Source organism: Onychomys torridus, chromosome 22 (genome assembly GCF_903995425.1).
Source record: "Onychomys torridus chromosome 22, mOncTor1.1, whole genome shotgun sequence".
Classification (NCBI taxonomy): Eukaryota; Metazoa; Chordata; class Mammalia; order Rodentia; family Cricetidae; genus Onychomys; species Onychomys torridus.
In genome coordinates this window covers 17,019,314-17,045,683 of record NC_050464.1, presented here as the reverse complement: position 1 = coordinate 17,045,683, position 26,370 = coordinate 17,019,314, and the positions used below count along the sequence as shown (strand labels likewise).

The 26,370-nt window shown below is 47.4% G+C and overlaps 1 protein-coding gene across 8 annotated transcripts in view; it reads right to left on the bottom strand.

Moving 5' to 3' along the window:
* Nucleotides 1-26,370, bottom strand: part of Cux1 (cut like homeobox 1) — a 331,979-nt gene that overhangs the window by 132,741 nt on the left and 172,868 nt on the right. For all 8 annotated transcript variants that reach the window (XM_036172586.1, XM_036172588.1, XM_036172587.1 and 5 more), the window contains exons 4-5: nt 21,922-22,000; nt 1,052-1,189 (exon numbers count right to left, since the gene is read on the bottom strand). In XM_036172586.1, coding sequence (XP_036028479.1) covers nt 1,052-1,189; nt 21,922-22,000 — 217 coding nt within the window. The remainder of the gene's footprint in view (nt 1-1,051; nt 1,190-21,921; nt 22,001-26,370) is intronic.

Here is a 26,370-nt window from a genome sequence, read left to right as displayed (position 1 = left end):
CCAGGTTGTTGCCCCTCCCTTCTTCCTGAGCCTTCACCTATGTCTTTAAAACAAAACCATAAAGACACACAAGAAACTTGGGAGTTGCTTTATAAACCTTGTGACTGCTGTTGAACTGGGTTTCTTTCTTCAACACAAGGAAGCCAGGAGGCTCTGGGGCTTTTTGTATTATTTGCTTTTATTTTTTATTAATGGAGAATTGAACCTAGGGCCTTGATGATGCAAGACTGGGGCAAACACTCAACCACTGAACCACACCCCCAGTCCCTCGCTGGAAGACTTTCAACCACTGAGCTATATATCCTCAGCCCTCTTTTTGCTTTTTATTTGTGAGACAAGTTCTCACTAAGTTGCTCTCTCAGCCTGTAACTTAGGCAGGCCTTGGACTTTGGATCCTCCTACCTTGGCCCCCAAAGTAGCTGGATTTGCAGATTACACCAGGCCAGGTTCTAGGATTTTGAACACACCTAGCTTTTAGGTATAGGGCAGATTTCTTTATGTTTGTCCCCATCAGGAAAAGCCTTTGCCTCCTCTGCCTTGTAATGCAAGGTAGCCCTGCCAAGAGCCTGTTGGTTTTTTTGTTTTCTCCATGAGATCCATAATGAATAGATGAGGTCGACATGGGAAGAATGGTGTGTAAGCATGCAACTTGCAAGGATGCGTCTTGTCTGGAGCCTTAATGGATCGGTAGCAATTACGAAATGACTTACTGTGTGTGACCCTTTGATCAGGAGCTGGCTGTCTGACAGGTGTCGCCCAGAGGCGACACATCAGTCTTTGAAAAGACAGATCCTATCACAAGATGATACAGGAGGAATTTTCAAAGAATCCTGATCCGGTCCAGACCAAGAGCAATAAAAATCCTATGTGGTTGTTGCAGGAGGAAAAGTTTAGCTGTGTCATTATCTTTGTTTAAGAGATTCGGCTGCTTGCCCCACCCTGGCTTCATGAGGAGGGTAACAATTACAGCCAGTTCCAACAGTATGAAGAAGGCAATTAAGGGGGCGGGGCAGGGGCAGAAAGCAAAGCCAGGCAGGCATTTGCCACCAACCTTGATTTTTCACTTCGGCAAATTCCTTGTTGTACTCTTCTAGTGTCTCCCTAAGTTTCTGGTTCTCTGTTTCAATGTCGTGTAGACGCTGCACTTTTATTTCCAGCTGTTGCCCCAGGTCCAGGGCTGGTGCAGGATCTACACAATGGGAGAACACAGGTCAGCATTCTGCACCCAGACCCTCATCCAGGAAACACTCCCCCACCAAGCCATGCTCTCAGCCCCTCACTGGTGGATTCTAGGCAAGTCCTCTTCTGCGGACACACCCCAGGTTCCTTACTGGGGGCGTCTGGGTAGGTGCTGTCTTCTGAGCCACACCAGCCCAACTGCCAATTGTAGGCCGGTATCCAGAAGTCACCTCCTGGAGACTCTCTGGGGGCCTCAAGTCCCCCTTCACAGCCCCTTTGGCCACTGGCTAGGTGGGCAATTTGGTAAAGAAGGAACTCAGTCCAAGACCCTGACATGTGACAATGGAGTGGCGACAGGACTCATGGTATTTGCCAACTCTGCTAGGTGCAGTTCTTTAAGGATTCCCATCCATTGGTCAGACAGGAAGAGAGATGCAGGGGTCCTGAGTGGGAGGAAGGGGCTCCAGGGAGGCCTATCCATGGGAAGGTGCCTCTATTGAAATGTGTTTAGGAAGGTGATGGACTTGGAACCGAGGAAGTCGCAAAGGCCACAGAACACTCATACGGACAGGACATTTTCTTGCAGAGTCTCATAATGGCACAGGACAGAAGTAGCACTGAAGTTCAGTACAGAGGAAGGGCTGGTCCGAGTTTACCCCACTGGCTGGTAGGCCCAGAGAGAGTGGACCTAAGCCTGTTGACTCCAGGTGATCACTATTCTATACATGAAAACTCTTGGAGAGAGGAAAGTACCCTTGGGCTCTGTAAGGACATAATCCTTTATTTTATTTTACTTTTTGAGGCAGAGGCTCATATATACCATGCTGGCCTTGAACTTCAGATCCCCTGATTCCATTTCTCAAGTGCTAGGATTAGAGGCATGTAACAGAACACCTACATCATGTGCTGATGGGTATCTGATACAGTGCTTTGAGCATGTTGAAATTTGTGTATGCTCTATCCCCTGAACTACATCTACAGCATATGGTCTTTTTTTTTTTTTTAAATTGTCATCCTCCTTTACTGATGATGGGTGTTAAGAACAGTTAGAGGTGTGTGGTTGATGGTTCTAAGACTGCAGACCCCTATAAAAGCACAACTGGGGGTGACCTAGCATTACCCCCGCTGGGTCCTCCCTCCTTCCCTCAGTAGGCTAGACTGGCTGGCCAGCACGGCCAGGAACCCACCAGTGCCCAGCTCCCCAGCTCTGGGGTTACAAGCTAACAGGAGCTTTTCACATGGGTCCTGGGGCCAGCCAGCTAGAAAGCCACCAAGTTCCCCATTAGAATAGAGAGAGAGCAGAAGAGCATCTGGGCCAGTCCTGTGTGACCTTGTGATTTACAAAGGAACATGCTGGGACTGGGGAGATGGCTCAGTCAGTAAGGAGCTGAGTCTGAGTCCCCAGCCCCACAGAAAAAGCCAAGTGTGGCATTGTAATCCCAATAGTGCAGTGGAGACAGGTGGATCTCTCTAGCTCACTGCCAGCGAGAGACATTGGCTCCTGAGGAACAATACCTGAAGTTGACCTCCGCCTTCCACATGGATGTTCGTTCATTTACATTCCCACAAACTGGCCCTCCTCCCCCCAAAAGAACGATGTCTGCCGGTAGATTTACTCAGCATTAGACACAGTTGGAAAAAGCAGACATGCAATTTACAGGACTGGCTTTTGGCCTCTGGCTTTCCCATGAATTCTCAGCAGAAGACAGACAGACAGACACTAAATGCTCTGGGTCAATTTGATCTTCATTTTCCTTCTGTCTAGGAGGCAATTACAACCCACCTGCTGGGCCCCAGGGGAAAACACCCTTTGGAATTCTGAGAGTACAAGAATACCCAAGTCACAGGGCTTAGAAAGATTACCGAATCTATTTCTGGCTGGGGCGCCAGCCTCGCCTGGGGATGGCTGTGGAGATTTAGTCTCCTCTCAAGGAATGCTAAACAGCACACATGGCAGATCAGTGAGGGTATATATTCAAGAGCTCACTTAATTTTCCAATGCCAGGGTCATTAATTTTTCAGACCACCCCTAGTTCCTGGAAGCAGGGGCTGGCCCACCATGGCTCTGTGAACGCTGTTTCACCAGAGTCTGGAATTCTTTGCGATGTCTATGTGTTCACAGAGTTTACTCCACATGTCATTAGGATGTGTGGAGCTGGAGTCTGCAGCCCCAAGGGAGCCCTGCACTGGGGCTTTAACACCAACACTGTACATCATGTGAATCTGAGGCCTACTGGGTACTTATGTGGCCTATATACAAAGTCCCTGCCTGTCTCCCTTTCTCATTCATGACTTTTCATTATTATTTCAATCAGCATTAAAATATTTATGTTATGTTAGATTGCTAGAGCTATTTTGGGAACATAGTTCTGCTAAGCGGGAGTGGCAATAACAAGAAGAATGGACTTCTCAAAGCATCACAGGTATTTTTTTTAATTGCAGTATCTTCTCAGGAAACCTGGATCACTCTTTGGCCCATGTCTTCAGGCTGGGAAAATGGCCTGAAAGAAATGAGTGAAATGTCCCCAACCTCCCTTATACAGAGGGACAATTTGAACTTGATCCAGATCAAGGGTGGAGAGGGGAAGGTGCTGTACTTGGAGAAAACTCCAAGAATGGTCACGTTGCCTTTTCTAGCACAATTGCTAGCACCAATGTGACTTTTCAAGAACTAAGGCTCCATTTTATACACATGTGTACGTGTATCTGTCTCAGTCTTTCTCCAGCTTATTGAGACAGTGTGTTTTATCAGGCCTGGGTCAATCTGACCTTCATTTTCCTTCCTTCTTCCCTTCCTCCCTTCCTTCCTTCCTTCCTTCCTTCCTTCCTTCCTCCCTCCCTCCCTCCCTCCCTCCCTCCCTCCCTCCCTCCCTCCCTCCTTCCCTCAGTAGGCTAGACTGGCTGGCCAGCACGGCCAGGAACCCACCAGTGCCCAGCTCCCCAGCTCTGGGGTTACAAGCTCACAGGGGCTTTTCACATGGGTCCTGGGGATGGAACTCGGACCCGCATGCTTGCCAAGCACTTTACTGACTAAGCCATCTCCCCAGCCTCCTCCAGGCTGTTCCTGTTTAAAGGCTAGGACCCAGTGTGTCTGTCTCTGATGAAAAAATAGCTTCCATCTTGCCATTCAGCAGGAATCCAGTAACATATGAAGAGAACACACATGTTATGAAGCAAATAGTAACCAACTAAGCCTTTAGACAAATTCTCAGCATGCCTTGCTGTAAATGGAAGTTCTGGCACTCTTGTAATTATTCATTATGGCATCTATATTTAATTTAACAGTATTAAAGTTAATGTCAAAGTAGCAAAACTGGCTACAGAATGGAAAAGGAACTCAATGTTCTAATAGTTTGATGCAGTAGACTCCCAACTTTATGATGGTACATTGCATGACTAAAGGCCCACAGCACTGGAATATTGTTTTGGGATATGTAAAAGCCATTGGTAAAGTACTTCTTAGGCTTAATTTTTATTATGTGTATTAAAGGAACGGCTAATTACCACATGATGGTATAATAGCCCTAGCATGTTTGAGCAAACACCAAAACAATGAATTTCAGCAGGCCAAACCCCGACCTGCATGTTAAGCTGGGGAAATCATAGCTTTCTGTCTCGTTAACGATTTCCAATGCCATTTAAACTCCACACAAGCATTGTTAGGACTCAGGCCGTACGTCAGAAGCCTCCGATCTCAGAAGTTCAATTACAGAATTGTCTGAGGGAGGAGACAGAACACACCCATAGACAGAAGAATAACATGCAAAGTTCTGTAAGCCACCTGCCTAGCCTCCAACCCAACACGCTTTGCCACTATCCCCATCCACCCACCATGACAAACTCAAGAAACATTTTACGATGATCATCTGATAAGTTAATTCCTGAAGCACGCTCAGAGGTAGTGTGCAGTTCGTTATGCAACTCAGGACTTAAACAGCATAATTATATAACAAACAACCCTATCACCTGGATTTATTCAGCACATTTTGCTAAGCGCGGTAACATTAGCTCATTAATTCTAGTCTTCCCAGCAGAAGCTGGGGGAGGGCATGCTGTGATGTGTCAGGTGCTGGCATCTCCCCCAGGGACAGGGATGGGAAGGGAAGCTGGCCAGGCCAACAGGTATGCAAAATGCTAATTAAGAATGCCATTTCCTGAGCCAGCAGCCACCTCAATTACACTGTCTCTTCATGCGCTAATTTAACAAGGGCTTCCTAAGTGGCTACATGATCTGGGAAAGGCCAGGGTTGGGCACTGCAAGGGATACTGAGCCAAGTCAGCAGGTACCAGCCTCTTTGGAGAGGTAGCCCAGGTACGTCAGAAATCAAGAGTAAAACAAAACAAAAAACTTGGCCATACTAAAGCTTGGATGACTGGAAGAAGGGTTCTGTATAAATGGGCAAAGAGGGGCTTTTTTTAGTAAGAGGAGACAGAGATACTTAAGTAGTTGCCTTAATAAAGACAGAGGGGGAGTCAGGAGCTCAGTGCCGTGCATGACCAGAACTATCATCCATCACCACCAAAAGTAACTGATAATATTAATGATAAGGACACCGGGGTAGTTTAGGGTACTAAAGGGATACATGATAAACAAGACTAACACCTTGCTCTCAAAGGCTTGCCAAAGAGGCTAGAGGTATACACTCCAAAATACACTAAGCAAAAACAGAACAGGAGGAAAAGAAAAAAAAAAACCACAGTAATGGGTACAGATTTCAAATCTCTATTCACATTTATTAATAAAATAAACAGATAGACAATAATTCTGCCCTGTGGTGCTTGGGAAGGAACCCAGAGTCTTGAAAATGCAAGGCTAGGGCTCATCTACTGAGAAAGCCAGCAGTCAGTCACCCTGCTGTCAAAGCCTGAAGAACACAGACTGTCAACCACCTTGGTGGTCTACATAGCTGCTCAACAAGTGTTCCTTTCATGTGTACAGGGGATATCTATCATTAGCCAGCAGAGCTGCAAACAAATCCTGATAAATTCAAAAGAACAATATCATCCAAAGCATAGTCTCTAGCCACAAAGGAATAAACCATGCTCTGGACCTCCACTTAAGAACATAAAAAAGGAGCCAATCAAATGCAAAGTAAGCAGAAGTGAGCAAAGGAGATTGGGGAGCAATAAAACTGAAAAGGCAAAAAGAAAAAAAAAAATCAATGCAAACAAAAGCAGGTTCTTAAGGAAAAAAAAATCATTGAAATTGATTAGCTTCTAGCCAGACTGATCTAGAAAAAAACTTAGAATTTACAAATCCCAAGATCAGAAAATGGATGTGACCATACATGCTCTTTTTTTAAAGACAGGGTTTCACTGGATAGCCCTGGCTGGCATGGAAATCAGTATGTGAATCAGGCTGGCCTCTAATGCACAGAGCCCTCCCTGCCTGTCTGTGCCTCCTGGACTCCTGGGATTCGAGGCATGCACTATCACTAACGGCCCACCCCACAGAGGGCAGACTACACCTTTAATGCCAACACCGAGAGTCAGAGGCAGGTAGAGCTCTGTGAGTGAGTATGAGGCTAGCCTAGTCTATAAAGTTCCAGGCCAGCCAGGGTCATAAGTAACCCTGTTGTTTAAAAAAAAAAAAAAAAAAAAAAAGATGCCAGGTAGTGGTGGTGCACGCCTTTAATCCCAGCACTCGGGAGGCAGAGCCAGGCGGATCTCTGGTCTACAGAGCGAGATCCAGGACAGGCACCAAAACTACATACACAGAGAAACTCTGTCTTGTAAAAATCAGGAAAAAAAAGATGATAAACATACTATGATTACCATCATGCCAATATATTCAGTAATTTAGATGAGGTGGATCATTCCTTAAAAGTTTCCCAGAGCCAGGTGTGGTAGTGCATGCCTGTAATCCCAGCAGTCTAGAAGGCACAGATATGCAGATTTATGTTAAGTTTGAGGCCAGACTGTCAATATGGTGACAAATTGTTTTAAAAAACCCTGAACTGGGAAGGCAGCTCAGTGGGTAAAGTGCCTGCCATACAAGCATGAGAACCTGAGTTCTGATCCCCAGCATTCATATAAAACGCCAGGTCTGGTGGCCAGTGAGACAGCACCCCTGGGGCTTGCTGGCCAGTCACCTTAGCCTACTTGGAGAGCCCCTAATCCCACTGAGAGGCCCTGACCACTAGACTGACCTCTGACCTCCACATACACATATGTAAATAAAACAAAAGCAAAAAAAAAAAAAAAAAAAAAAAGGAAATTATCAAATTTGACTCAAAAAGAAGTTAAACAATGTTAATAGTGCTCTATCTTTTCCTGAGTTGAATTTGAGAAGAAAACTGCAGTCCCAGGCCCACTCTCGTCCTTCCATCCCCAAGCGCTATTGGCAGCCAATGGCTGCTAAGCAGAGGGAGGAAGAGGAGGGGGAGGAGGAGGGGGAGGAGGAAGGGGAGGAGGAAGGGGAGGAGGGGAGGGGGAGGAGAAGGGGGAGGAGGGAGAGGAGGGGGAGGAGGGAGAGGAGGGGGAGGAGGAGGGGGGGAGGAGGAGGAGGAGGAGGAGGAGGAGTTCTCTGTGGCTTCAGCCACCCATCAGCTGCCTGGTTCCGACAAAAATGTCTCATTCATGGGCACGGAAGCAACCCTACTTAAGCCCAGTGAGTCACAAAACCAGGGGAAAAATGATGAAAAAGGAGGGAACTTGTTGGGAAGAAGGGGAGTTAAAGGGAGAGGATAAGATAGGGTACGGAGTGTGGAAAGGGCCAAAGTTTATTGACGTGTAAAATTGCCAAAAGCTAGTGAAGAAGAGGAAAGAAGGTTGAAGAAAGAGCTGCCCAGGTCCGGACGGCTTCCCAGTCGACCTCCAGGATGTGAGCTCAGAGCCTTGCCTTCTGGTCAAGAACGACATGAAAACCAAAACAAGCTCACCCCCAAACCCTAAAAAAACTACAATCGAGATTCCTTACAAATTCAAAGACAAGAATTCTTAATAAAACGCTAATGGATGGCTCCAGCCAATTCTGTATGCATGTATGTGCATGTATGTGCTCATTAGGTGGTGCTGGGGATCACACCAGGGCCTTGAGCATGTTAGGTGAGGATGTCCTACTGAACCACAGGCCCAGACCAAGTGAGGTTTATCCTAGGAATGCAAGATTGGTGTAACACTTGAAAACCAACTCTTTTTTTTTTTAACTATGCTTTGACAATAAGAAAGAAGCTATATGGTAGTAGAAAAACAAAAACAAACAAAAAGCTGACAAGATTCAATGCTCTTTCAAGATGGAACTCCTTGAACTTTATAAAGGGTATCTATAGGCGGGTGCAATTGCTCAGGTCTCTAATACCAGCACTTGGGAGGAGCTTGAATTTCAGTTTAGTTTGAGACCTTATCTCAAAAAGACAAGCAAAGGAAAGAAAAGGGGCGTGTGTGTGGGGGGGGAGGCAGGAGGAAGGCAACAGACTGAAGAAATGTAAAGGAAGAACTAAGGACCAAAAGGTGGTGTTCGGGGGGGGGGGGTGGTGGGGAGGGAATATCACCATTAGAGAATATCAAATGACAGAGCAGATGTGGAGCAAGAGGAAATCTGTTTTTTGAAGAGGATAATATGAACTTATTATTTTAAAAAACAATGTAATTCTTATCAAGTTCAATGACCTAGCAGGAATATTTGCCTTAAAAAAAAAAAAAAAAAATCAAAGTAGGGGCTGAGGAGCGAGGAGATAGCCTAGCTGATAGTGTGCTCGCTTCATGGAGGAAGTCCTGGATTTCCTCATCAGTGCTGCATAAACAGGTGTGGTGTTTTGTCAGAATAATCCCAGAACTCAGGAGGTGGAGGCAGGATGATCAGAATTCTGCCTTGGCTATGTAGCAAATTCAAGGCCTGTCTGGGATACGTGAGGCCCAGCCTCAAAATGAAAGCCCTCAAACAAAACAACTTGTCAGGTGACAATAGTTTAGATCACAGATTGGAAGCAACTCAAATGTCCATCAAGCAGGGACATGCTGAGAAGGCCCTCAGTTGGTGAAGTTGGTGAAGAATTTGAGCACCAGAACACATGTAAAAAGCTAGGAAGAGGGGAGGGGGGACGAACACTTGTAAGCCCAGAGACAGGAGAGGATCTTTGGGGCTTGCTGGCCGACCAGCCAGCCTAACCTAATTAGCAAGCCTCAGCTCCCAGTGACAGACTTGTCTCAAACAGGCAAGCAAGCAAGCAAGCAACAAAAATCCAAGACAGGCAGCTCCTGAGGAATAACACTTAAGGTTAATCTCTGGTCTCTATATGCACACACTCATCATTCACACAAACATACAAGTTTAGTGGACTGGGGGTATAGAGCTCGGTCTTAGATTGCTTACCTCGAATATGCAAGGCCCAAGGTTCAATTGCCTAACACTATTAGTAAACAATGTATATGTATATATATGTACAATTTTCAAGGAGAACTTTTTTATGTTTTTAATGAAATCTTTCCTTCCCTTTTACTCTTCACCACCACTGTGTGTGGTGCTATAGATTGGATATGGATTAGGCAAGCCCTCTACCACTGAGCTATAGCCTCAGTTTCTGTTTACTTTTCAATTTGACATAGGGTATTATTAAGTTGCCCAGGATGTACTTGAACTCACTTTGTAGACCAGGCTATCCTTGAATTTGTAGTCTCCTGCACTTGGCTCCCAAAGAGCTGGGATTGTAGGTATGAACTATGATGCCTGGCTGCAGCTTTTTATTCTATTTCTAGAATGTGATGTAGAATTTTTAAATAAACTACTATAATTGTCCATGCATACTATATGCATAAAATAAGAACATCTTGGGGAATCTCAAATATTTTACTCTTGAGATAAATGGCTGTATCTCAGTTGGTACCTGCCTAGTATACAAGAGGTTCTGGGATGAATCCCTAGCTCCATACAAACCAGGCCCAGAAGATCAGAAATTCAAGGTCATCCTCAGCTACAAAGCAAGTCTCTGAGGTCAGCCTGAAGATACATAAAGATCTCTGGCCAGTGCTCTGGATTGATGGATGTGCGCCAAGAATGGCCAGTAGGATGCAGCAGGCGGGGTGGGCCCAGGGAGTAAAGGATCACTGGAGTAGGGATGAGGGAGGTGGTGGCAGGGGTGATAAGAGGGGCCCAGATGGGGGCCAGCCTCTGGAGGTGTGCTTACTAGTTGTGAGGACAGTAAAGACTCCTGCATGACATCTGCTGAGTTTCAGAAATCACCTAGGAGAGTGTGTTGATGCTGAGAAGGAAGTCCTGGCAGAGGAGGAACCAGGATACCAGTGTGATCAGGTAGAGTGGTAACTCAACAGAGGTGGACCTCTCAGGAATGTCTGCTTCTGTGGGGATGGGGCACAATGGGAAACAATGCTGGAGCTAGTCTGGGGCCATTTATACATTCCAGTCCAGCCACTCACCCTGGCCCTTGAACACGAACATTTTGTTTAGGAATCTCTGATCATTACCGAGAAGCAGGCAAGCCCCAGTAAAGAGAAGCAGTGTAAATAAGGAGGTCCAGAATCACTGAGGCACACTGGTGGGCTTCACTGATGCTACCAGGACGACAAGCCAGCTTCAGATCTGGCTGAGACTGTTTATGCCAGGGAAGACGTGGACATGGCAGTTGGGCTTGTGGCAAACAGATCCACCCCATACTGTGAGGGCTTAGAAGTCCCATCCTAAAGCTGTACAGGCAACATGGGGCTGTCCCCTGCCACCAGCTCCAGGATGAATGTGTTTCTTATGAGCACTGTCCCAGCAATGACATCACATCGAGGCAGACTCTACTTTTTGCCAGGACACTCTGGGCTAATGTAATCATACGATTACATAATTAACACAGCTGTCTCATTAAGAAAATCAACTGGAATTCAGGGCATAATTAGTTATATGACAATTAGCATGCTGATGAGCAACCGATGAAAAGCTGTCTAGATACCCAGCATGCCAGGACCACCCCAGTCATGGCTTGGCTGGCGGTGGAGGGGTGGAGAGGAACAGGTGGGATGAGGCCACACACCCCTGTGTGCAAGCACACCAAGAAGGATTCCTGGGGTCAGTTCAGGAGTTTTCAATGTACCAGTACAGCCAAGGGCAGGACCAAGAATGAGGATAGCATGCTGAAGCTGCTGGCATGGACTTCATGAGGCTATCTCAATAAAAATAAGAGTATGTAGTTGATTGATCACTGTAAATAGCATGTAACAAGGCACTGAGATAAAAGATGCTCCAAGTCTGTATGGTGTCCTAGTCATGGAGGGAGGAGAAAAAGCTGTCTCCTGTCTGGTTTCCAGTTCCTCCAGTGTGAAATGTAACTGCTTCTTGTCTCTTGAAGCAGCTTTAGGACCAGCTCCAGGCCAAGGAGCCACAGGCAGCTGAGTGTCTGCCTGTAACCCAAGCTGCACTGCTCCTCAGAAGTCCCATTCCCCTTTTGTCTTGTTTCTTAGTAATATGAGTGAAAAGGTTCCAGGAAGACAGACAGGACACCTGTGAGGGGAATCTTGCAGGTCTCAGGCCACTAAAGTCACTCTGCAAAGGTTAGGGGCATTGGCCTAGTTTGACAACATTAGGAGACCTGGAACACCTGAACCAGATTAGGCCTCTGGAACCAGATTAGCAGCAGCCATATTTTTCCAGCCTTGAAGGCTAGCACACCAATTGTTATGGTGGACTGAAAACCCAGAGGCAGTTCTAACCAACACGCCAGACCCTGTCAGCTTTCCTGAGGAGTCCTTATGGCCAATGGGAAAGAAGGACTGGAAAGGAAGATTCCAATTTTATCTGTGATGAGTCCTCACCAGAAGGTAACAGCAAAGGACTAGATGGTCAATTCCCACTGGTGGAGGAACATTAAAAAGCAGACTTGAAGGTGAGCCTGTAGCTCTGCTTACAGAGTGCTTGCCAAATATGCGTGGTGCTCTGGATTCGATCCCCAGCCTAGCACCACATAAATGGGACATGGTGGTGTACAACTGTAATCCCAGGACTTGGGAGGTAGAGGTTGGAGGATTAGGAGTTCAAGGTCATCAACAGCTATGAGTTTGAGGTCAGCCTGGGGCTTCTGGTTCAGGGAGTAGAATAACCCACAAATGAGCTCTTTCTAGGAAGCTCTCATTCATCACTCCAGAAAACCTATGCCATATTGTGGTGGTTAATCTTCACTGTCAGTTTAACTGGACCTAGAATCACCATGAAAATATACCTCTGGATGTGACTGTGAAGGTGTTTCTAGAAAGATTTAATTGAGGAGTGAAAACCCATTTCCTGGCTGGGGTCCTGGACTGAATGGAAAGGAAAAAGTATACTGAGCCCCAGTATCTATCTGCTTGCTTCCTGACTGTGGATGTCATGTGACTGTACTGAGCCCCAGCATCCATTTGCCTGCTTCCTGACTGTGGATGTCATGTGACTGTACTGAGCCCCAGCATCCATCTGCCTGCTTCCTGACTGTGGATGTCATGTGACTGTACTGAGCCCCAGCATCCATTTGCCTGCTTCCTGACTGTGGATGTCATGTGACTATACTGAGCCCCAGCATCCATCTCTCTGCTTCCTGACTGTGGATGTCATGTGACTGTACTGATCCCCAGCATCCATCTCTCTGCTTCCTGACTGTGGATGTCATGTGACTGTACTGAACCTCAGCATCCATCTCTCTGCTTCCTGACTGTGGATGTCATGTGACTGTACTGAACCTCAGCATCCATCTCTCTGCTTCCTGACTGTGGATGTGATGGTACTGTACTGATCCCCAGCATCCATCTGCCTGCTTCCTGACTGTGGATGTCATGTGACTATACTGAGCCCCAGCATCCATCTGCCTGCTTCCTGACTGGATGTGATGGGACTGTACTGAGCCCCAGCATCCATCTGCCTGCTTCCTGACTGTGGATGTCATGTGACTGTACTGATCTCCAGCATCCATCTGCCTGCTTCCTGACTGTGGATGCCATGTGACTGTACTGATCCCCAGCATACATCTGCCTGCTTCCTGACTGTGGATGTCATGTGACTGTACTGATCTCCAGCATCCATCTGCCTGCTTCCTGACTGTGGATGCCATGGGACTGTACTGATCCCCAGCATCCATCTGCCTGCTTCCTGACTGTGGATGCCATGTGACCTGCCGCCATGTCTCTCCTTTGGATGTATCTCCCAAAACTGTGAGCCAAGACAAACCCTCTCTGCCTTAAGTAGCATTTGTCAAGGCAACGAGAAAAGTAGCCACCACACATGTGCTTTCCAAAACTCCAGAACTGCAGGCCAGTTTCGGAAGGCAGTCAAGGAAGCTGAGGCAGCTCTTACGCCGTGGGCTGGACTGTTTCGTGAGGTGGCGAATGCTCCCAGGCACTGTCTTTGAGTTGAAAGGGCCTCATTGGTAGGCAGTACACTGCTACTGAGTCAGGAGTAAAATATGATGCTTGCATGGGAATCCTGGAAGCCAGGAGAAGACAGGCAGCTTGCAAAGAGATTTTCCCAAGGAGCTTTGTGGCTAAGGCCGAGTTCTGTAGCAGCAGCAACAAACCAGCGGCAGTAGCTTCACCGATGTGGTGCCTATGTGGTATAAGAGTGCAGTGTTCATATGTGGGGGTGCGTGTGTGTGTGTGTGTGTGTGTGTGTGTGTGTGTGTGTGTGCGTGCGCGCATGTGCACGTGCCTGAGGTCTCACTGAACCCACTTGGCTGGCTGTTCAGAAAGTGAAGGCCTCACACACCCACACCACCACACCTGGATTTGTGAGTGGATGCTGGAGACCCAGTTTCAGGTCCTCCTGCATAAGCGGCTAGCGCTTTACCACCTAAGCCATCTCTTCAGTACAAGTCTAAGGATTTTTTCGAGACAAGGTTTCTCTGTGTAGCCCTGGCTGTCCTGCAGCTCACTTTGTAGACCAGGCTAGCCTTGAACTCTCAGGGATAGATCCACTTGCCTCTGCCCCTTAAGCGCCGGGATTAAAGGGGTGTGCCACCATCACAAAACTGATAATCAGGTGCGGTGACACAGGTCTGTAAACCTAGTACTTGAGAGGCTTGGGCAGGATTCGGGGTTTCAGGACAGTTGGGGCTATGTAGGGAGTGAGGACAGCCTTATTCTTTCAGACTTTATCTCAACACATACTTGTGCACATGCACCTTCCCAAAACTACTGCATCAAGAACTTTCTAGAACAGACATCCAATCATGTTTTAGCTTTATGAGTACTTTACAAGTAGGCAGGTAACTGCTCTTCTCTGTGATGCTGGGAAGGGCAACTGTCTTATTAGTCAGGGTTTCTATTGCTGTGGTGAAATACCATGCCCAAAGCAACTCGGGGAGGAAAGGGCTTATACGTCCATGTCACTGTAATCACTGAAGGAAGTCAGAACAGGAACTCAAACAGAGTAGAAACTTGGAGCTGGACGGGAGCTGATGCAGAGGTCATGGAAGAATTACTGACTTGCTCTCCATATTTTCTCAGCCTGCATTCTTAGAGAACCCAGGACCACCATCCCAGGGGTAGCCCCACCCACAATGGCCGGGGCCTGCCCCCATCAATCACTAAGAGAATGCTCCACAGGCTTGCCTACAGACCAGTTTAAAGGAGGCATCTTCTCAACGGAGACTCCCTCCACTGATGACTCCAGCTTGTGCCGAGTTGACATAAAACCAGCCAGCACAACTGCTGAGAAAGTTAGACGGCAAGTGATTGTTCTGCTGATTTATGTATGTTGCCCCTCCCAACCATGCAAATAAATACATTATTGCAGAATGAAAATCTGAAGCAAGTCACCCACTCAAGGTTAATGACTGGCAGATTATGCATGCCATCGGGAAAATTCCTGCTATGCAGAGCCTTCAAAAGGAGGTCATTCCATACTATTCCAGCTACAGGAGAGGGCCACCCTTTAAAAGCAGAGACTTTATTTCTTCTATCGTCAGTTAGAGAGACAAGCTGTTCAACTCAAACTGCAATCATGAAATATTTCCTCTACTGATCAAAGTGTGTGTGCGATTTTGGGGAGTGGAAGGAAGGGAAGGAAGTATCACCCGTGAGTCTTTGGGGCTCTCAGTCCAGGCTTCTATGTGATGGAATGCTAGGGGGTGCTGGCAGAGCTTGAGTGACATCTTAGACTGTGCTTTGTGCACTGGGGAGTTGTTGGCATCAAGAGACCATCCTGAAACTCTGCCCTTGCCCACAGACATGAGCCCAAATACAGAGGGACGACAGCCTCAAGAAGAGGAAGGCGGAAGCAGAGGGAAGTCCCACGGGGGGATCCTATCAGGTCACAATGCTGGCAAGTGGTTATGACGCTTGTCCTCATGAGGTGAATTGTTAGAGAACGGATATAAATCTCAATGAGAAGTGTACTGAATTTTAAAAAATTTATCCAGGTATGGTGAGGCATGCTCAGAACCTTAGCATTAGCTAAGGCTGGAGTATCAGAAATGTAAGGCCAATGCTGGCTGCACACCAAGTGCTAGGCTATCCTGGGCTACATTAACCCTGTTCAGAAAATAAATGAATGGGGACAAGCATGACAGTTCAGCAGGTAAGTGTATTTGCTGACAAGCCTGATGATCTGAGTTTGATCCCCAGGGCACACGTAGTGGAAAGAGAAAATCAACTTCTAAAGGTTCTAATTTCCATACATGTGATATTGTATGTGCACACAAGCACACACATACTAAAAAACTATAAAATAGTGAATGAAGAACTGAAAAGCTAAACTGGGGCCTCAGATGTGACTCTGAGTGAAATGCCTTCTTGGGGGAAGCCTAAGGCTCTGACTCTGGCAGGCACTGCCGGCAGCACACACCTGTAACCCCAGCACTGGAGAGGCTGAGGCTGGAGGGCGACCATGAGTTCCAGAGTGAAACTCAACTCAAGTAAATCAGCCTCAGCTGGACCCGGTGGCTCACGTTTTTAATCCAACACTGGGGAGGCAGAGGCAGTAGATCTTAAAAGAAAAACAAAAAAAAATCTGTTACTCAGGAAATATTGGGCCATATTACTGTAACTGCTGAGATAATGACCAATAATGGCTTACGGTTATTTTGCAATAAAGGTCTAGTCAGTATCTTTAACATGCTGAGATTTTTGTTGATAGTTGATTGTTTTGTTTTTTTGGAGACAGGGTCTGTGCTGGCTGGTTTTATGCTAATTTGACACAAGCTAGCATCATCAGGGAGGAAGGAACCCCAATTGAGAAACCATCTCCATAACATACAGCTGTAGGGCATTTCTTAATTAGTGACTGATGGGGGAGGGCGCAGCCCATGGTGGGTGGTGCCATCCACCACGGTTCTACGAGAAAGCAGGCTGAGCAAGCCATGGGAAACAAGCCAGTAAGCAGCACCTCTCCAGGGCCTCTGCATCAGCTCCTGCTCCATGTTCCTCTCCTGCTTGAGTTCCTGTCCAGGCTCCTTTTGGTGGTAACAGCAATGTGAAAGTTAAAACCAAATTAACCCTCTCCTCCCCAACTTGCTCTTGGTCACGGTGCTTTGTTGCAGCAGTAGAACCCTAACTAAGACAGGGTCTCTTTAGAATTATTCTGTATTTGTGTGTGTATGGCCGTGGACGCCAGCACGAGGCGTCTGATCCCTGGAGCTGGGGATAGGAGCTGGGGATAGGGGCAGGTGAGTAGGTAGGGTATAGGGAGGTCCCAGCTGGGATGCAGGCAGGACAGCTGTTCAACCAAATGCAGGTGCCAGGCATCAAAGCCACAGGATGAGAACCCTGCCCAGCACATGTGCTGGACCCCGAATGGAAGGTCTGTGTCAAGGTCTTTGCAGCCATGAAAATCTTTATAGACTGACATAAAAGCTGAATGGAAATTCAGAGAGCCATTAAAGCACTCCATGGTAGTGGCAAGACAATCCGTTCTGGAGCAGTGGATGCTGTTGGATACTTTAGAGACTCCGGGGGCTCGTTCCCATGGGAGGTGCCAATCACAGGGGCAAGGTATACACCGACTATGAAAGCTTCAGAGCAGGGAAACTGAGAACATACTGTGTTTCATTTTCCCTACACGGTTTCATGTCATTCATATTGCCCTACAGTGAAGCCACCTCAGACATGAGGATAACTCAGACTCTGAGCCTCCTGCCCCCACACCCCTAGTGCTGGGAGTAGAGCACCACCCATAAGCCTTCAGACAGCACTTGGAAGAAATGATTTGACACATCCATTTGTACATCACTGGGCAAATATTTACCAAATTTCTACTACATATCAGACACTGGGGTAGACGCCTGGGAAATGATTAGAAAGAAGGGCCACATTGTTTGAATGTCCCTCCCAAAGAACCCAGTTACCAAGTACAGTCATGCATCTATGAGGACAAATTCTGAGAAACGTGTTACTGGATTTTGTCATTTCTGAAGAAATGTTACAGAAGCTAAGGCAGGGAGGAAATCCCTGGGTGACAGTCTTCTAACACCACCGTTACTGTCTATGTGTTCCCTGTTGACTAACACATTGTTATCAGTGTACGCCATAGCTGGAACAGCAGAGAGATGGCTGGGCTGTGGCTCAGTTGGTAGACTGCTTACCTAACATGCTTGAGCCTCTGGGATCAATCCCACCACTGAACGAACCAGACATGGTGGTGCACACCTGTAATCCCAGCACTAGGGCTGGGGAGGCAGGACGATCAGAAGTTCAAAGTTATACTCAGCTACATATCAAAGTTTGAGGGTAGCCCCTCAAAAGAGGGGGGTGGGGTGGGGCACAGGAGGCTGAGTATGGCAATATATGCTTGCAATCTTAGCATCTGGGAGGCTGAGGTAGGAAGGTGGTGAATTCTAAGTCTCCCTGGACTACATAGACCCAGACTGAGGTCAGAGCAAGATGTGTCAGGACAAGGAAGAACATTTGAGCATGCAGGCTCCTCATATAAATTAATCTGCAGGTCTAGAGAGGAGCACTGAGCTGTGCTTTGGGCACCTGCAATGTGAAGAAGGGTGGCAGGAGCTGGGATAGAGACATAGCCTACTGGTAAATGAAGGGCCAGGTGACCACATGGTCCTTGGGTGAGCAGATGATGAGAGAAAGTACCACCCCAAAGAAGCAGGGGGCCAGGAGAGGACGATGGCCATTAGCCATCCCAGTGGACAGTTCAGGAGAGAGCTGGCCATGCAGGCTTTCACTTGGGAATGAGAGCTGGACCGAGATGAAGCCGTCACTTTGGTGGCTGCTGAAAGCCATTCAGGGTCCCTGGAGGGTTTTGTTAACTGCCTGGTTCATACTTTCTGGGTGCCTGTTGGTGGGCACAGAGCGAGAGAATAAACCTTGGCTGTAAGCAGACCCCTCAAACAAGGGGCAGGAAGAGACAGAGAAGTACAGCTCCAGGCGGCGTGGTGGCTAGCGCCACCTCAGCACCCAGCTCTTCCTGGGGCTGGCAGCCCTGCCCTGCCTGAGCTCCTGGTACTGAGCCACAGGGCACGTAGCTGACATACCTGTCGGTTTCCCCAAGCTTCCTGTTAACGTGAGTTCCTGTCTCTCTCAAGAAGAACTCAGTATGTCCACAAGTTCTTCTGTATGCTACTGGACTGCAGCCTAAAGCCCACAGACAATGAAGGCTCCTGGACCCCTGCCTGGCTGGGCGGTTGTCAATCAATGAGGCGCTATTGACCATGCCTTTCCTGGAAGCCTCAGCCACAGGATTACCTCATCTAAGCAATCGCCAGACTGCATGACCCAGGTGGAGCGCCCTGGCCCAGCTTCCTAGGTAACTTGTCAGATCTGTCAGTCCACAGCATGTCTAGCATGCGGAGGGGAATGATCTACCTGGAATGTAGGTGTGTTTGGTTGACTCTGATATAGAAAACAATTTTTTTTTTTTTTGAGACAGACTCTCCAGTAGACCATGCTGGCCTTGAACTTGATGTGTAGCCAAGAATGACTTTAAATTCCTGATGTTCCTGCCTCTGCCCATTGAGTGCGGGATTATAGGCTTTTACCACAGATCCTGGATTTATGTAGCTACAGATCAAACCCAGGGCTTCATGCATGCTAGAAAGGCACTTATCAATTAAGCTACATTCTTAACTCCAAAATCTAATTTAGTCCATCTTCAGTGTGAACTGTGAGCTTTAATTCTCTAGCTCTGTGGATCTCAATCGTCCTAATGCTGTGACTCTTTAATACAGTTCCTCATGTTGTGGTGACTTCTAACCATAAAATTATTTCATTGCTACTTCATAACTGTGATTTTATTACTGTTGTGAATCATAACGTAAATATCTGATATGCAGGAGATCTGATCTGCGACCCCCAAAGGGGTCGGGACCCACAGGTTGAGAACTGCTAATAGTCAAGCTTGGTGTTGTGGCACACACCTCTAGCTCTAACAACTGGGAGACTGAGACAGGAGGATTGTGGTGAGTTAGAGATCAACTTGTGCTATGTGTGAATTGGAAGCCACCCTTAGATATACAGTAAAACCCTGCCTCAAAAACCAAACATGCCCATTTAGACGGCTCAGTGAGTAGAGGTGCTTGTGGGACCTGCATGGTGGAAAGGGAAGAATGGACTCTTACAAGTTGTTTCCTGATGGACACACATGCATGTGCACGTACACAAACAAATAAGTGTAAAATTAAACAAAATTCTCCAGCCCAATATGATAATTATGGAAACTATAAAAATATATAAGGTCTTTATATATAAAAACATAACTTTAATGAGAAAACCAATCTGTTTGTGTTCTTTGGGAAACTGAGGCAGAAAATCACTTCAGATAAAGAATCTAACAGCCTGCCAAGTGATTCCTGAGCTGGGAAACTTCACTGGGGAAAATCCTGTACAAATGCAATTCCGCACAGAATATAAGTTTTAGTTTGAAAACAGGAGCTGAGGTCAAAATGAAAGAAGGTCTTTGGTGAACACAGAATAAGAATTCCCAGCTTGACAGGCCCCGGCTCTCATCTGGAACTCCCTCCCCTGTGGAATCCTGCAGTGATGGCAGGAGCAGAACCCTCCTGAGCAGGAGGGACCGAGAGAACACTTGGAGAATGAATGGTATGGAAATGGCTGTACTTCTCCTATAAATTCTGCATCCTGGGAGTCAGTGTGGACATCACATGGTTCAGAGAAAACATTCTAAGATAGCTTACACATCAGAGAACCAAGTTGACAACAGGTACAAGGTTCTGGGTCCAACCCCCAACACTGAAAAGTAAAATAAAAGGAGGAAAAGAAAATGCAGGAGGTGTCCATCAAGCTTCTAGCGTGTGAGGAACAGTGTGCTGGTCAGTTTTTGTCAACAGGACACAACTTAGAGCAATGATGGGGAGAAGAATTGCCCCGTGGGCAATTGCATGGGGTATTTCTTGATTAGTGACTGATGTGGGAGGGCCCAGCCCACTGAGTGGTGCCACCTCTGAGCAGGTGGTCTGGGTTGTACAAGAAGGCAGGCTGAGCAAGCCATGGAGATTTTCCTCCATGGTCTCTGCTCTAGTTCCTGTTTCTAAGTCCCTGTCCTAACTCCTCTCAATGATGCACCGTGATCAGGACATGAAGGTCAAATAAATTCTTTCCTGCCCCAAATTGATTTGGTCACTGTTTAATTACATCAATAGAGGAGCAAACCAGGACATGCAGTGTACCCTGAATACCAAATAATCCATTTATAATATAGAAGCTTCCTTGTGGGTCTTAGGCAGAGTCTTCAGAAAACCCATAATAACATACAAACTCTTACAGAAAATCATAAGGTCAGAATTCAGAACTCAGATAAACAACTAAGGCAATAAAAAATGGAACATGGGAAAGTATTCTCCACTACTATGTCATTCCTACATCCTATCCATTTTACAGAAGAGAAAAATTGAGATCCAAAAGGAAAAGCAATGCAATTGAGACCTTGCAGCAAATCCCATGGAGGGAGACTGGATCAGAGAATTCCTTGTTTGGAATTCTGTTCAGAGAATTCCTTGTTTGGTTTAGCTCCAAGAGAGAAGAGCCAAGCCTCTGGTGGCATTGACTGGGTGGCTGTCAGTGGACACAGTGCTATAGACCAGGCCCTTCTCAGAAGGAATGTGAACACTCGTGCAGGTACAGAAGGGAAGTCTCTGCTTTGCCTGTCAAGGCATGTCTAGTACGGGTGATGTCTGCACAGTTATCAAACAGGGCAAATGTGACTGCAGTGTGTGTGGGTACTCTGGTTTCTTGTCAGCAGAGGAAGATGGGACTTCCCCTCCAGGACTGAGCCAGGATCCATGTGATCATGTCCATCTGTCCTGACCCATTCTCAATCACATGGAAGCTGAGGAATGAGACCCTACCACACTGCCCTAAGGGACTGGGATGCCATCTCCTTGAGGAACACTTAACCTTGAATGCATACCTTTAAAAGAAGATGCTACTCAATTACTTCATCGCAGTGTACGGGGCTGTCAGCTTTAACCCTTCAGGAAAAGACATTTCCCAGGAACCCTTGAGCCTCTGTGAGGGATGGGCGTGAAGCACACCAGGGGTGGTCAGCACCACTGCTAAGGTCCTGCAGGGGCATCTGCACTTGGGAGACCACTGCTGAGCACTGACCACCATTCTATACTCCCCTTATACAGAAATCCTGTGGCATGGCCACAGGCATGGGCTTCTGTGCTTACAAAAGAATCAGCTAGTGAGCCTGGGATTGTACATACACTGCATTTTCCTGCTTACTCAAAGTCTGGGATCTATAGAATTCACATTCTCCAAACCCCTTGGGTTTCCAGGGAAGCTGCTTGAGTGACCCATTCACTTTAGAATAACTCAAAACAGTGACAGTCACAACTAAGCAAACACAGTCTCCTCCTCACTTACCTGGAACATCAATTAATCTCTTGTATACAGTCAAGAAGGCTGCCTCTGCTTCTTTGCTTCTTTTACTCAGTGCATCAATCTGAAAGGAAAGGAGACAGGAGAGAATTCAAAATGTGCTGAGAGTTCATTTGCTCTTTTCTTTCTGAGAGGCTCTTACTAGACAGCCTGAGGTAGCCTAGAACTCCTAATGCTCTTACCTCACATACTGCTTATGTTCTAGTTGTGGAATAAAAGTTAAGATGCCATGGATAAGGCTATAGCAAGTCATGGACATGAGGGCAGTCAGCAAGGGTCTTAGGGAGAGAGCACAGACATACACACATGGGACTCATGAGCAATGACACTGGATGGCAAGTAGGGTCAGAATCCAAGAGGCCATCCCTGTACATGGAGGAGGATAACATCTACCTGGTATACAACACTGGAAGAGGCTGGGACTGGAAGACCATTTGAATCTCTCTGGCGTCATTCCAGAGGACAATGGGAAAGGCATCGAGAAGTGACCAATGGGGAAAATTGGAGCATACTGAGTCAGTGTGAGGCCCAAAATAAGGTACAGTAAGGGCTCTGCTGGGGTTTCCAGCAGGCACTGGGGGAGGCTCTATGTCTGTGGTGTCCTATGAACTGACCCAGATGAGCTCATCTCTCTCAGCCAATGTCTACATTTCATAGGAAGGTGAAGCAGGAAACCCCGGGTAGACTGGACACTTATCCAGGAGCTCCACATAGTCAGAGCACCATGTTACGCCATCTACCTCCCACCACACAACCGCCAAGCCAACAGACAGCTCTTGCTCCTGAGCAGCAAGACTTCACATGCACTAAATTCGTACCAGCTCAGGAAGAGGACCTGGAATTACAGTTTCCTGCTGGCCTTACTCAGGCTCACTCTCTCTCCTGTGTTATTAGAGAGGCAGAAGATGGGTCTTAATTATAGGGCCTCTCGACTGGGCCAGGCAACAGTCTGTTAAGGGCTGAGAGTAATCTGAGAAAGGAGGGTGAATCGCTGAAGAGTGGGGGACACAGCCTCCCCGGTCTCAGGAGGTCTAACACAGGACAGGCAGCGACGCTGTAGACAACAGCAGCTTCTAACAAGCCACCCTCCAAAGTCACCATCTCAAGTCACTTGTTAAATTCAGACTCTATTCTCCCTTCATAAAATAAAACTGTAATTTGAGGGGGCAGTGTCCCAAAATAATCCACAAGGCAAAATCCCCTTTCCCCATCTCTCCATGGTCTCCTGTAGTCCATGCTGGCCTTGAACTTACTATGTAGCAGTAAATGAAATTGAACTCCAGATACCCCTGCCTCTACCCCCAAGTGCTGAGAAAGGTATCCAATACCATGTTTGGCTTGCCTCTAGGATGGACTTCTTAGGCACCTAGCTGTCTTGTGCCTAGATTCCCACACTTGCTCCAGAACCATCTCAGTACAGGTCAGGGAGACACCTGTTTTTCCCAGGTACTCTTACTAAGGGTTACTAAAGTGGCTTCCCCTGCAGCAGAGCAAGCTTAGGATGCAGGAAGAGTCCCTCCAGTTCCCTGTGGAAGTTGTTTATGTGCCTAAGAGGGAGGAGTTGTATCTCTAGAACCACCTATGAGCTCTCACCCCTGCTGGGCATGGTGACTCACACCTTTAATCCCAGTTCTTGGGAGGCAGAGACAGGCAGATCTCTGTGAGTTCAAGGCCAGCCTGCTTTACAGAGTAAATTCTAGGACACAGGGCTGTTAAACAGAAAAACCCTGTCTTGGAAAAAAAGACTTCCCCAAACCAACCAACAAACAAAAACAAAACAAAAAATGACTCCTAACCCCTCACAGCCATGCGCATGGCCTTACACAGACTTCAGGTTCTGAGGTGATAAAGTTAACTGAAGTCACTTCTGTGCACCTGAACCTTTATAACAGGACTCATAAAGAGGGTAACTTGGGGGCTGGGGAGATGGCTAGGTCTTGAGTTTGATTCCTAGAACTCAATGTGAATAAGCAGAGCACAGTGTGGCACGCTTGTCATCCCAGTGCTGGGGAAGTGGAGACAGGAGGATCCCTGGAGCTCACTGGCCAGCCAGCATAGTCTGCTTGGTGAGTACGGAGTCAGCAAGAGACCAAGTGAGGATCTCAAAAGGAAAGAGGAGATGGGGCCTGAGAAACAACTCTCAGGATCATCCTCTGGCCTCCATAATGCACATATACCCAGCACACATAAATACAGCCTCGAGCAAACACACACACACACACACACACACACACACACACACACACACACACACAGTAAAAAGGCCGGGGCACAGACATGCTCTCACTAATGAGATGATATGGAATCACCACTTGCTTTAGAATAAAAACTAGGCAAACTTCCTGTCCCATGTGTCTGCAGCCTGGTTTTGGTCATGACCCCCACTTTTTATAAAAAGAAATAGCCTTGTCGAGTTACTTTCCTCGTGTTCATCTGTTTCTTTGTGCAACACCCAAACAGTTTTTTCTTAGCAGACGTATGCAGGGAGACTAGCACTGACAGGCGGCTAGGGGCCGGGTGATGCTTCTACAGACCAAGGAATATCGTTGGCCACTACCGTCTTCTCCAAAAGGAAGCAGCCCTGTTCAGACCTTCTCCTGTCCTTCCATCTCAGGTCAGCGAGGCAATCATCTCTGGGCATAGCCACTCTGGCAGTGTCAGGAAACAAATGCGGCATCTGTGGTTCTAAGTGCTCCTTCCTTTGACTCTTCCACAAACGCAGCAAGTTCAAGCCCAGGCAAGACAACCAGGGTAGGCAATAGGTTTAAGCCAGCCATGAAGTAAGTAGAAATGAAGGTTTTTTTCCCTTCTGTCTTTCCTTCCAGGTTTCATGTAGTTCGGGCTACTCTTGAATTCACTACATAGCTGGGGATTACCTTGAACTCCTGACCCTCCTGCCTCCACAGGTATGTGCTTCCATGTCCAGTTTATTCGGTGCTGGGGGTTGAACCCATGATTTCATGTATGCGTGGTAAATGCTCTACCAACCGAGCCACACCCCCAGTCCATGAGGTTTAAGAGAGGCTGAGTTTCTAGCTGAGGCTACCAGTAGTTCCCTGGTAAGCCTCCCCAAATAGTCTGGAATAATCAGGACATTCTGAGACTTCTCGCAGCCTCCAGGGGTCCCCTTCCTCTGCCTCCGCCCCAGGGCTGCTGTCCTGAACTGTGCGCTAGTCCCTAGCTCATCTTTCCTAGGTGGTTGTTGTTGTCCACTGCTCACAGCCAGGGCTGCAAGCTGCAGCCCTTTCGGTTTCCAGGTTTTTGCCTGAGCCTTCTCAGGCATCGCCAGGCAGGGCAGAGTATCTACGCCCAGGCCCACTTCCTCTAGTTTCAGTCCAGACTTCCCTCTGGCTGGCAGAGTTCCAGGGAAGAGCAGGGTTGGGAGGAAGGGCTAGGACTTTGGGGCTGACTGTCTGACCAGACCTGCCAGCAGCTAGAGGTGGCAAAGGCCACCTGCCAGGGGGGCGAGCAAGTGATTTAACATAGTCAAGTGACCTAACAGTGCCCAACATGGACGAGGACTGAGTGATGGTGACTTTGTTCCTATAAGAGCAAGCCTGCAGGTGTCTATGAAGGGACTCTTCATAATTCAAAAGGGAGGCAGAAAGAAACCCAATCCCAGCCCATCCTTATCTGTCTGTCACTATGTGCCCAGGCGGTGGCACACAGACATGGCAGCTCTTTGGTGAGGTCTAAAGGCAGAGTGTGGAATCAGGTTCCCAGGTTATACCTTATGGCTCCTTTGTGTACAGACAGGCCTGAGGTGGCAATTCTATCTACTGTTCCCACCCCATAATAGCAAAATGAACAAGAGGAAAGACAGAGGCACCACTGTGATGACAGGACTAGGTTAGACCATGAGGTCACACAGGCCCTGGTCACCCGTAAAAACTGTCCTGCTCCGCAAGCGTCCTGTTCTGTTTGGGGCTCGTCTCCTGCCACGCCCCCTCCAGCCACACCCAGTCACTCCCTGTTCCTGGGAGTACCAAGCAATTTCCACTCAGCCTAGAAGGCGCCTCATTGGAATGTTCTACTGATCCCTGGGGCTGGGCTCACATCCACCTATAAATTGAGGTCACTCCCACCAGCATAGGGGATTGGACTGTCCACAGAGCCAGGGCTATAGACCAGACTCCCCTGCTCCAGGAGACCCCCAAAAGGACAATCCTTGTTGCAGCTCCCATATTCTTTCTGAGAATGGAAACCCACACTCAGTGAACAACTCTTTCACCTGCAGAGAGAAGCTGATGGTTTGGAGTTTGTCTTCAAGTCATTCAGAAGCTGGTTAATATGAAAAGGGCTGTCTATGGCATAAGCACTTGTGTTTTGGGGACATGGTATAATGATAGCCTTGCCTGTCCACAACTACTGAAAACACAATTTCCCACCACACACATCTACGCATCTTTCTGCAAATGAGACCTCCAACCCACC